This window comes from Meles meles, chromosome 2 (genome assembly GCF_922984935.1).
Source record: "Meles meles chromosome 2, mMelMel3.1 paternal haplotype, whole genome shotgun sequence".
Taxonomy (NCBI): domain Eukaryota; kingdom Metazoa; phylum Chordata; class Mammalia; order Carnivora; family Mustelidae; genus Meles; species Meles meles.
Genome location: NC_060067.1, coordinates 106,957,410 through 106,970,197, shown reverse-complemented (window position 1 = coordinate 106,970,197; position 12,788 = coordinate 106,957,410). Strand labels below are relative to the sequence as shown.

At 36.7% G+C, this 12,788-nt stretch overlaps 1 protein-coding gene across 2 annotated transcripts in view; it reads right to left on the bottom strand.

Annotated features, from left to right (window-relative positions):
- SLC9B2 (solute carrier family 9 member B2) overlaps positions 1–12,788 on the bottom strand; it is a 50,444-nt gene that overhangs the window by 13,848 nt on the left and 23,808 nt on the right. For both annotated transcript variants that reach the window (XR_006817380.1, XM_045997247.1), the window contains exons 7-8: positions 12,242–12,417; positions 4,060–4,166 (exon numbers count right to left, since the gene is read on the bottom strand). Coding sequence is in view for 1 of the 2 variants with exons in the window: in XM_045997247.1 (XP_045853203.1) it covers positions 4,060–4,166; positions 12,242–12,417 (283 nt within the window). In the remaining variant the exon portion in view is untranslated. The remainder of the gene's footprint in view (positions 1–4,059; positions 4,167–12,241; positions 12,418–12,788) is intronic.

Below are 12,788 nucleotides of genomic sequence, written 5' to 3'. Positions count from 1 at the left end.
TCCTTAATGAAGGTAGAGTTGGCACATGTACAGATGCCGGTTCCTCTTTCAGGAATGCTAGTTACCTTCCTCTGCACTTATCAAAAATGGAATTTCAGAGGGCTGAATGCAACAGCAGAAAAAAGTGCATGGGCTTTGGAGCCAGACAGACCAGAGTTAGAATTCCAGCTCTTTTACACCCCTGGCGTATGGAGGGCTCCCATTACCTAACTTCTTCAGGTATTGTTTCCTCCTCCCTGAAAGCAGTTAGGTTACAGGGTTTCTGTGAAGTTAATAGATGTGATATCTCTATTATTTTTAGTCTCTTGACTCTTCAGTGTGATACTCTCCTGGTTTTTCTTTCTAAACCCTTAAAAATTGAGAAGCTTTAAGCAGCTATAGATTGAGAGTAGTTCTTTTGTTGTTGGTTATTAAAGGTCTAAGAAAAGTGCACCTCTCTTCCTTTACTTTTCTCTCATCAGCCTTTTAAACTTTTCAATCACTTTTTTTAAATTTTAAAATTATTTTTAATTTTTTTGAGCATAGTTGACACACAATGTTACATTAGTTTCAGGTGTACAACACAGTAATTCACTTCTCTCTATGGTATGCTATGCTTACAAGCATAGCTATCAAGCTGTCACCATACAATGCTATTACAGTATCACTGACTATATTCCCTGTGCCATGCCTCTTATTCCCATGACTTATTCCATTTCTGAAGGCAGGTACCTTCTGCTCCCCTTCACTCTGTTTTCCCATTTCCCCTTCCCCCACCCCTCTGGCAACCATCAGTTTGTTCTCTATATTTATAGTTCTGATTCTGCTTTTTGTTTATTCATTTGTTTTCTTTTAGATTCCACATATGAGTGAAATCATAGGCTATTTTTCTTTCTCAGTCTGATTTATTTCACTTAGCATAATACCCTCTACAGCCATCCATGTAGTTGCAAATGGCAAGATCTCAACCTTTTTTATGGCTACTCGACATTCCATTGTATACATACAGCACCTTCCTTTTCCATTCATCTGTCAATGGACACTTACATTGCTTCCATATCTTGGCTATTGTAAATAATGCTGTGGTAAACACAGGGGTGCATAGTCTTTTCAAATTAGTGTTTTCTTTGAGTTAATATCCAGTAGTAGAATTACTGCGTCATCTGGTATTCCTATTTTTAATTTTTTGAGGAACCTCCATAATGTTTTCCATAGTGGCTGAACCAATTTACATTCCCACCAACAGTGCTCAAGGGTTTCTTTTTCTCTGTAGCCTTGTCAACACTTGTTATTTCTTGTCTTTTTTATTTTAGTCATTCTGACAGATGTAAGGTAATGTTTCATTGTGGTTTTGATTAGCATTTCCCTGATGATAAGTAATGATGAGCATCTTTTCATGTGTCTGTTGTCCATCTGTATGTCTTCTTTGGGAAAATATCTATTCAGATACTCTGCCCATTTTTAATTGGATTATTATATTTTTTTGGTGTTGAGCTGTAAAAGTTCTTTTTTTTTTGAATTGTATAAGTTCTTTATATTTTTTGGATATTAAGCCCTATTGGCTATATCATTTGCAAATATCTTCTCTCTTCAGTAGGTTGTCTTTTAGTTTTGTTGATGGTTTCCTTCATTATGAAAAAGCCTTTTATTTTGATGTTGTTCCAATAGCTCATTTTTGCTTTTGTATCCCTTGCCTTAGGAAACATATCTAGAAAAATGTTGTCACAGTCCAAGCTTCTTGATCACTTTAGAAGGCAAGTGGGTCTTCAGAAGTACTTGATTTGGAGGCATGGAGGCTCTGTTAGTGAACTACCAGAGCTCATTCCCAGCTCTGCTGCTTTCCAACTATGTGAACTTTTTCAACTTCTTCCTGAATCTCAATTTCCTCATCAGCAAAAAGATCATATTAATAGTACTTGCTTCATGGGTCTTATGTGGTTTACAGTAGATTGCATAGATTTATATGCTTGCAATGGATCAATGCTTTCCAAAAGAACAGTCAGTGATGATGGAAATTTCTATATATGCACCATTGGAATGTTCTCTATCTGCTATAGCCACATGTAGCTAGCTAGTGGTTGCCATATTGAATGGAATGGCACTTTACTGTACTTACCTCTCATTTTATATAGAGTAAGCAACAAAAAGTAAGTCATTATTTTTCTCTTTATTTTGTTGTATAATTAGAAAATCCCATGATTTTTTTTATGCATTCATAAAATCTTTTACAATTTTAGTTGGAATTTTTGGGGGCATAGCAAAAATTCAAATCAGCATACCTTCTAATAATGGAAATAATAATGTTCTTCATGTTCTACTTTAGTTAAATTTCTAATTCCATTAAAAATGCCCTAAAATCTCAAAATAATGCCATTTCTTATAGGAAACAAACAAGATTTTTATACGTTTATCTATCCCAAGAGACTTAGGAGGATAAATGAAAACAAAACAAAAAGAACTCTGTAATGTTAAGAAGTCATTGTGTATAACAAAGAACTGTGATCTCCTTGGTAAGAAATATTGGATGATACTATAATGAAATGTTAAGGTTTAGGTATCTGATAGTATTAGAATCTAGGGTATGCTAATACTAAAAAAGGGGGCCAAAAAGTCATTTTATATTTTGATTACTTGAACATTATTACAGTAAAATTAAAAATAAAAACAATAAAAATGGCTTACACATTTGGAAATTGGTGTTATTTATTCTTCAGTGAAATTTAAAGTTTACCGAATATAAATTAGAGGAAAAAATTTTAGGGTTGTATTAAAATCTTATTCAGTTAATGCTTAACAACACAGGTTCGAGCTGCAGTGGGTCCACTTACATGCAGATTTTAACTAATCAATACAGTACAGTTTAATTAATCAATACAGTACTGTAAAGTGTATTTTCTCTTCCTTATGATTTTCTTTTTTTAAAAAGATTTTATTTATTTATTTGACAGACAGAGATCACAAGTAGGCAGAGAGGCAGGTAGAGAGAGGGGGAGACAGGCTCCCTGCTGAGCAGAGAGCCGGATGCGGGGCTCAATCCCAAGACCCTGGGATCATGACCTGAGCCGAAGGCAGAGGCTTTAACCCACTGAGCCACCCAGGTGCCCCTCTTCCTTACGATTTTCTTAATAATATTTTCTTTTCTCCAGCTTACTTTATTGTAAGAACACAGTGTATAATACATACAACATGCAAAACATGTGTTAATCAACTGTTTTATGTTATCAGAAAGGCTTCCTGTCAACAGTGGGCTATTAGTAGTTAAATTTTGGGGGACCCAAAAGTTATACATGGATTTTTGACCATATAGGGGGTCTGTGCCCCAATCCCTACATTGTTCAAGGATCAAATGTGTATCTAGCCTTCTTTATAAATCTCATGGATGGCACTGATTTGGCAATAAGCAGTTTTAGAATGGGGAGCCATTTCTTTCTTTTTTTTTTAATTAAAAAATTTTTTAAAATTAACATATAATGTATTTTTATCCCCAGGGGTACAGGTCTATGAATTGCCAGGTTTACATACTTCACAGCACTCACCATAGCATATACCCTCTCCAATGTCCATAACCATACTCCCCTCTACTGACCCCCCCTCCCCCCAGCAGCCCTCTGTTTTGTGAGATTAAGAGTCACTTTATGGTTTGTCTCCCTCCCGATCCCATCTTGTTTCATTTATTCTTTTCCTACCTCCTAAACTCCCCATGTTGCATCTCCACTTCCTCATATCAGGGAGATCATATGATAGTTGTCTTTTGGGGAGCCATTTCTAAATTATATTTTTCACATTGGCTTTCAGGGGACTATTCCAGAATGTTTTCCAATGATATTTTATTTATTTATTTATTTTTTAAAAGATTTTATTTATTTGACAGACAGAGATCACAAGTAGGCAGAGAAGCAGGCAGAGAGAGAGAGAAGGAAGCAGGCTCCCCGCTGAGCAGAGAGCCTGATGCGGGGCTCAAACCCAGGACCCTGGGATCATGACCTGAGCCGAAAGGCAGAGGCTTTAACCCACTGAGCCACCAAGGCACCCCCCCAATGACATTTTAAAGACTACTTTCCCACAGCTTATTAATTTTACCTGGTCACTGCTTGGAAAGTACTGAATAAAAAATCCAAGAAGAGATCCAGCTGTCACACCAATTACCACTTCTAAGATTCCTCTGAGAACGTTAAAAACTGTGGAACCTTAAAAACATATAAAAAGAAAAACTTTAGACAGAACTCTAAATCCATAAATACTTAGACTTTAATCATCAACACAAAGCATCTAATTACATAGAAGGAAAATTATATAGGTATTTCCTGTTCTCCACATTCTTAAATATATGTGACTTAAAACGTTTAATAAAATGGAGCTATATTATATGAAAGCTATGCATATTATTGCAAATAAATTTCAAGGCAGGCAAGAGATATGATTTCTGTACTTTTTTGTTTATCCACTTCAATAAAAATTTACTTAAAGGCCTAAGAAAATATGAAAGATAAAATTGATGAGTCAGAGCTAATTTGTTTTACTATACAATAGATGAAGTCTAGGTGAGAAGACGTATCTACTTTTCCAATTGCCATTTAAGAGCCTAATTTTTTTTTTACTAATAATATATATTGATTTTAGTAGCTCTGATATGTATAGAATATAGTATCTTAAAAATCTAGCAATTAAAATAAAAAATCTTTTTCTTTTTTTGTTTTTTTATTTATTTATTTATTTGTAATTCCTACACCCAATGTGGGGCTTGAACTCACAACCCCAAGATCAGGAGTCACATGCCCTTCCAAATGAGCCAGCCAGGAGCCCCAAGAATCTTTTCTTACTATAGTGAGTGTAGAGGATTTACTCTTTCACAAAAGTTATTTTTTTTTCTTTTAAAAGATTTTCTTTATTTATTTGAGATAGAGAGATAGAAAGAGTAGAGTATGAGCAGGGAATAGGGGGAGAAGGGGAGGTAGAAGCAGTCTCTCTGCTGAGCAGGGAGCCCAATGCCGGGCTCCATCCAAGGCACCTGAGATCATGACCTGAGCCAAAGGCAGTTGCTTAACTGTCTGACCACCCAGGTATCCCTCAAAAGTTATTTCTAGAAGTCTGAAAACAAATTATTCTTTAAAATTGCTCCCAGAAGAGTCTTTATTTGTTGCATAGCCTCTTTAAGTATCATAATATGACTAATTGATAATAATACAATAATACTAAGGGAATTTAAAACCCCAGTTACATTAACAAACAGATCATTGAAGCAGAAAATCAACAAGGAAACAATGGCGTTGAATGCCACACTGCATTAGATGAACTTAACAGATACATTCAGAACATTTCATTCTAAAGCAGAATGCACAATCTTTTCAAGTGCACATGGGACATTCTCCAGGTCACAAATCAGGTCTCAGAAAGTAAAAAAAGACTAAGATGATACCGTGCATATTTTCTGACCACAACACTATGAAACTTGAAGTCAAACACAAGAAAAAAGTTGGAAAGACCACAAATACATGGAGGTTATAGAACATTCTACTAGGGGTACCTCGGTGGCTCAGTCATTTAAGGGTTTGACTCTTGATTTCAGCTCAGGTCATGATCTCAGTGTTGTGAAACTGAGTCCTGTACTGGGCTCCACACTCGGTGTAGTCCGCTTGAGATTCTTTCTCTCCCTTTGCTCCTTCCCCTGCTCACTCTCTCTATAAATCAATAAATCAAATCTTAGGGGAAAAAAAGAACATCCTACTAAGGAATGAATGAGTCAACCAGGAAAATTAAAGAAAAAATAAAAAAATACATGGAAACAAATAATAATGAAAACAGGACACTCCAAAACCTTTGGGATGCAGTGAAAGCAGTCATAAAGGGAAGTAGATAGCAATACAGGCCTACCTAGAGAAGCAAGAAAAAACTCAAATATACAACCTAACCTTACAATGAAAGGAGATAAAAAAAGAACAACAAATGAAGCCTAAAGCCAGAAGAAGGGAAATAATATAGATTAAAGCAGAAATAAATGATATAGAAAGAAACAAAAAAGCCCCAGTAGAACAGATCAATGAAACCAGGAGCTGGTTTTTGAAAAAATTAATAAAACCAATAAACTCCTGACCAGACTTATTGAAGAAAAAAAAAAAAAAAAAGAAAGAAAAGGCCCAAATAAATAAAACCACAAATGAGAGAAGGGAGATCACAACCAACATCATAGAAACAAAAGTAATTATAAAAGAATATTATGAAAAATTATATGCCAACAAATTGGGCAATCTGGAAGAAATGGACAAATTCCTAGAGACATAAAAACTACCAAAACCAAGACAGGAAGAAAGAGAAAACTTGAACAGATCAATAACCAGAAAAGAAATTGAATCAGAAATCAAAAATCTCCCAGCTGCGGGTATAGCTCAGTGGTAGAGCATTTGACTGCAAAAATCTCCCAACAAACAAGAATCCAGGGCCAGATGCCTTTCCAGGGGAATTCTATCAAACATTTAGAGAAGACTTAATACATATTCTTCTCAAATTGTTCCAAAAAGTAGAAATGGAAAGAATACATCCAGACTCATGATATGAGGCCAACATCACCTTGACCTCCAAACCAGACAAAGACCATACTAAAAAAGAGACTTATAGGCCCGTATCACTGATGAACATGGATGCAAAAATTCTCAACAAGATACTAGCAAAGGGAACCCTATAGTACAGTAAAAAAATAGTTCACCACAATTAAGTGGATTTTATTCCTGGGCTGTAAGGGTGGTTCAATATTTCCAAATCAATCAACATGATAGACCGTGTTAAGAAAAGAAAGGATAAAAACCATATGATCCTCTCAACAGATGCAGAAAAAAATCTGACAAAGTACAGCATCCATTCTTGACAAAAATGCTCAACAAAATAGCTATAGAGGGAATATACCTCAATATCATAAGGGTCATATACAAAAGATCCACAACAAATATCATTCTCAATGGGGAAAACTGAGAGCTTTTCCTTTATAGTCAGGAACAAGACACGTATGTCCACTCTCACCACTCATATTTAGCATAGTCCTTGCCTCAGCAATCAAAAAGCAAAAAGAAGTAAAAGGTATCCAAATCAGCAAGTAAGAACTCAAACTTTCACTATTTGCAGGCAACATGATACTCTATGTAGAAAACCCAAAAGACCACCAAAAAATTGTTAGAAGTGATACACAAATTCAGAAAGTTGCAGGATACAAAATCAGCATATGGAAATCTGTTGCATTTCTACACACCAATAATGAAGCAGCAGAAAGAGAAATCAAGGAATAAATCCCATTTACAATTGCACCAAAACCCATTAAGATGCTTAGGAATAAGCTTAAACAAAGAGGTAAAAGATCTGTACTCTGAAAATTATAGAACACTTATGAAAGAAATTAAAGAAAACTCAAAGAAATGGAAAAACATTCCAAGCTCATGGATTGGAAGAACAAATACTGTTAAAATGTATATACTACCCAAAGCAATCCACATACTTAATGCAATATTTATGAAAATACAACCACCATTTTTCACAGAGCTAGAATAATTCTACAATTTGTATGGAACCACTAAAGACCCTGAATAGCCAAAGCAATATTGAAAAAGAAAAGCAAAGCTCAGGCGTTACAATTCTGGACTTTAATCTCTATTACAAAGCTATGATCACCAAGACAGTATGGCCCTGGCACAAAAACAGACACTTAGATCAATGGAACAGAACAGAGAACTCAGAAATGGACCCCTAACTCTATGGTCAACTAATCTTCGACAAAGCAGGAAAGAATACCCAGTGGAAAAAAGTCTCTTCAACAAATGATGTTGGGAAAACTTGACCACTTTCTTAGACCATACACAAAAATAAACTTAAAATGGATAAAAAACCTAAATGTGAGACAGGAAACCATCAGAATCCTAGAAGAGAACATAGGCAGCAACCTCTTTGACCCTGGCCATAGCAACTTCTTACTAGATATGTCTTCTGAGGCAAGGGAAACAAAAGCTAAAATGAACTACTGGGACTTCATCAAGATAAAAACCTGCACAGTGAAGGAAATAATCAACTAAACTAAAAGTCACCCTTCAAAAATGGAAGACGATATTAGAAAATGACATATCTGATAAAGAGTTAGTATCCAAAATGGATAAAGAAGTTATAAAACTTAGCACCCCCCCCCTCCCGTAATCCAGTTGAGAAATGGTCAGAATACATGAATAGACACTTCTCCAAAGAAGTGAGTGACTAACAGATGGCTAAGAGATACATAGAAAGATGCTCAATGTCACTGATTATCAGGAAATTATAAAGCAAAACTACAATGAGATATCACTTCACATCTGTCAGAATGGCTAAATTAACAACAGGTGTTGGCAAGGATGTAGGGAAAGGGGAACCCTCTTACACTGTTGGTGGGAATGCAAACTAGTGCAGCCACTCTGGAGAACAGTATGGACATTCCTCAAAAAGTTAAAAATAGAACTACCCTATGATCTAGCAATTGCACTCCTGAGTGTTTACCCAAAGGATACAAAAGTAATGATTTGAAGGGATACATGCACTAGTATGTTTACAGCAGTGTTATCATTAATAACTAAATTATAGAAGGAGCCCAAATGTCCACTGACTGATGAATGGATAAAGAAGAGGTGGTAAAATAATGGAATATTACTCAGCCATGAAAAAGAACAAAATCTTGCTATTTGCAATAACATGGATGAAGCTCGAGAGTTATGCTAAGCTAGATAGTCAGAGACAAATATCATATGATTTTACTCATGCGTGGAATAAGAAATGAAACAGAGGAACATAGGGATAAAAATGAGAGAGACAAACAAAGAAACAGACTTTTTTTTTTTAAAGATTTATTTATTTATTTATTTGACAGAGAGAGATCACAAGTAGGCAGAGAGGCAGGCAGAGAGAGTGAGAGGGAAGCAGGCTCCCTGCCGAGCAGAGAGCCCGATGTGGGACTCGATCCCAGGACCCTGAGATCATGACCTGAGCCGAAGGCAGCGGCTTAAACCACTGAGCCACCCTGGCGCCCCAGAAACAGACTTTTAACTAGAGAGAACAAACAGTGGAGTGAAAGTGGATGAGGGATGGGCTAAATGGGTCATGGGTATTATGGAGGGCATGTGTTCTCATGAGCACTGGGCTCATAAATGATGATTCACTCATAAGTGAAGATTCATCATAAGTGATGAATCCCTAAATTCTACACCTGAAGCTAATATTACACTGCATATTAACTGGGATTAAAAAAAAAAAAAACTTGACATAAAAAAATCAAACAAACAAAAACCCCCCAAAACAACAAAACAAGAAATATATAGGTAAGTAGAGCCTCTATTTTCTTCCATAGCAAACAGAATTTAGAATACTTTAATTTAAAAAACGGTTAGCACATTGTACAGAAAATATAATAAATTGCTCAAACACATAAGGTTCTTTTACCCACACTGTTCTAAGAAAAAACGTACTAACTAGTTATGTGGTTTCTCATTATGGTAGTTTAGGGTAACAGAACATGACATCCCAAGGTAGGCCACTTTTGCATAAGGATTATTTTGAGCAGAAGGCAACTGAGAAGAAACAGAATCAAGAAAAGATGTCCATCTTCCACTATTTACCTAAAAGGAGGACCTACCTTTTTAAAGTGTCCTTCTCCCCTCTACCAGGAAAGACAGAAGTTAACCGCTGAGACAACTTCAGACTTTTCTCAGCCTAAAGACAGCATCAGAGGAATCTGTGTAACAAACTTTGCTGAAAGCAGCCCTAGCTACCATCAGTGTCCCAATTTACCTTTCCACAATTTGCTGCCTTCAACAGCTAAGTTCTTTTCCTTTACCTTGCACTTCTCTACAAAATTATTGTTCTTTGCTCAGATGCCATAGAGATAAGCCCCCAAATTCTAACCACCCCTTTGAGTTAGCCATCACTGAGTACTCCCCTCTGTGCTTGGTGCACAGGCTGACAAACTTGCTTTTCTTTTGTTAACTGGTATTTGTCAGTCTGATTTATAGGGCCCCGGCCAATGGACCTAAGGTGGGTAGAGGGGCAACCGTTTTTCCTTCCTGATAGTTTCAATCATCGCTCTTATTTAAAAAAGTAATTACCTCAGTAGTAATTTTATTTTGCTAGAACAGCTCTTTGTTAGGTGATGGTGTGACTGTCAGAAGCATCTAGCTGTGATATGTCTCAAGCAATTACAATAAATAATTTACTATAAATGTGTAGAAATTAACAAATTAGTTTTAGTCTCTGGTATGTAAAGTTGCTTAAGAAAGAAAAAAGACTTCTTGGACCCACCTCTAAAATTTCTGATTCGGTAAGCCTGACAGGGCTTGCGATCCACATTTTAAAATGTTCCAGGTAGTTCCCACCCAAAATGTCCAAGCACTACATTTAGTGGAGCAGGTCAGAGAGAACATAGCATTGTTGACTAGGAAAATTCTTAAACTATCCATAGCCCATACTCCCCAGATTATGAAAACCCTAGTAAGCCTTCCCTCCCCCATTTCTCTTCTTTCCCACCCCTATGGTTCTAATGCAAACTCTTGCTCGGATGCCTGGTTTCTATTCCCAAAGGCTCTGATTTAATTGGTCTGAGGTGGTGCCCACAGATGAATATTTTTAAAAGCTCCCCCGGTAATTCTAGTGTGCAGCTGAGGTTGAGAACACTGTTTCAAAGATGCAGACAAACAAAGTTTAACTCAGACACTGAGAGTAGAAAAATAGTTGCCAGGCGTTAGGGGGTAGGGAAAAGGGAGGAGGCTGGTAAAAGGGTACAAACTTTCACAATAAGATGAATGAGGTCTGAGGATCTAATGTTTAACATGGTAACTGTTAACTATACTGGATAAATGGAATTGGCTAAGAAAGTAGAACTGAAATGTTCTCAACAACAACAACAACAGCAACAAAAGGTAAATATGTGAGGTAATGGAAGTATTATTTAATTCAACAAGAGGATCATTTCACAATGTATACATGTATACCAAAGTGTCACACCACATGCTTTAAATGTCTTACAATTTGTCACATATACCTCAATAAAGCTGGGAAAGAGAAAACAATAAAGTAATAAAATAAAAAAATAAATAAAGAAGCATACCAGGAGATCAGTGAGAACATGTTTGGACACATCATACAGCAGAATGAAAATAAAGACAAGAGTATAGATTTGATCTAATAGGTAATAGCAAATCCTTATTGGTTCTTGTACCAAAAAGTAACACTATGAGAACTATATTTTGGTAAGATTAATTTAGTGATTGGATGTCTAAAGGCAATGTTAGGGCAATGGGAAGAGGTGAGGTTCTAGGTAATCAGCATAAATTGTAAAATGGGAAGAAACTATGGGGGTAGAGAAACTGAGAACATATAACCTTGCAAGAAAGTGTTTTCCCATAATTCTTGGAAACTAAACTTACGCCACAAATACATTTTGCCAATAATATTGAATTGCAGATCTTATCTCCCAATCTTGGACATGGATTAAAAAGAAACTTGTGGTTCTATGGACTCTGAAAAACAACCTGAGGGTTTTGAAGGGTCAGGGGTGGGAGGTTGGGGGAACAGGTGGTGGGTGATGGGGAGGGCACGTTTTGCATGGAGCACTGGGTGTTGTGCAAAAAGAATGAATACTGTTACGCTGAAAAAATTAATAAAAAGGGAAAAAAAAAAAGAAACTTGTGGTGTGTTAAAGGAGAATAAAAATGTTGATAATAGTGTGGGACAAACAGTGCCTTGCGCCTTTCTCTTATTACTACTTAGCACAAAATATATCCATATCAGACACTTAGTAAGTACTAATAAGATACCCATTAAAATCATTGTGGTTATTGCCCATAAATTGTTAAAGAGAAGAGAGCAAAAACTTCGTATTTTAGAAGAATGCTCTTCCTTCTGCTTGGACGACTTGCAGGTCATCTGTGCTCTTTGAAAAACCTACTCATCTACGTGTGAAAGTCTGCAATATTTCACTTTCCCAGAAGGCTCATTGCAAAAGCCATTCAAATCCTGCCTTAAACCTGGCTACTCTGGATCCCCCACTAATGCACTTACCATACCACTTGGAGAGTCCATGTCCAGAGGGTGAAGGGAATAAAATAGGAAGCTACTAGCCCCTTTTTGGGTATAGAACTAACTCTTGGAGTTGCTTTCTCTACTTCAGTCTGCCTTATTCAACTATCAAGCAAATATGCCTAGCTTGTCACATCATAATTTATGTCTTTACAGCACAAGAGAACAGCTCATTGCGAACTGACCAGTTTACCTGTGGAAAAGGCCATGCCCAAGCATGTGTTGAAGCCAGTGATAGCCAGAATGTCATCGAAGCTGCCAGCAGCCATGAGTAAGGTCGGGATGCCCTTTTCAACTCCATAGCCTCCTTCCTGCAAAAGGAGCATTGAGGGTACCACGACAGCTGGAGATACAGCACCTAAAACAAAACTAAGTAGGCAGCACTTTAAACAGTTGATTGCACTTTACTCATTGTTACTACTGTTGTGGAAATTCCAGTAAACTCTACTGTTTTAGAGGTTACACTTCAAACAACTGCAAATGGCAGCAAAGCACTAAGCCAGAAACACACACACACACACACACACACACACACTACTCACTCACACACACACAAAATCTATAGAGCCCCTTCTCCAAGTGTGGCCACAAACAAGTTGTACTGGAACTACTTAGGCTGCTGGAAAATACATAATTATGGGTGGTAAAGAAGCCCTCATGGGGTTAAGTTTCAAGAATCTGCCTTTAAAAAATAAACACACACAGGGGCACCTGGGTGGCTCAGTGGGTTAAAGCCTCTA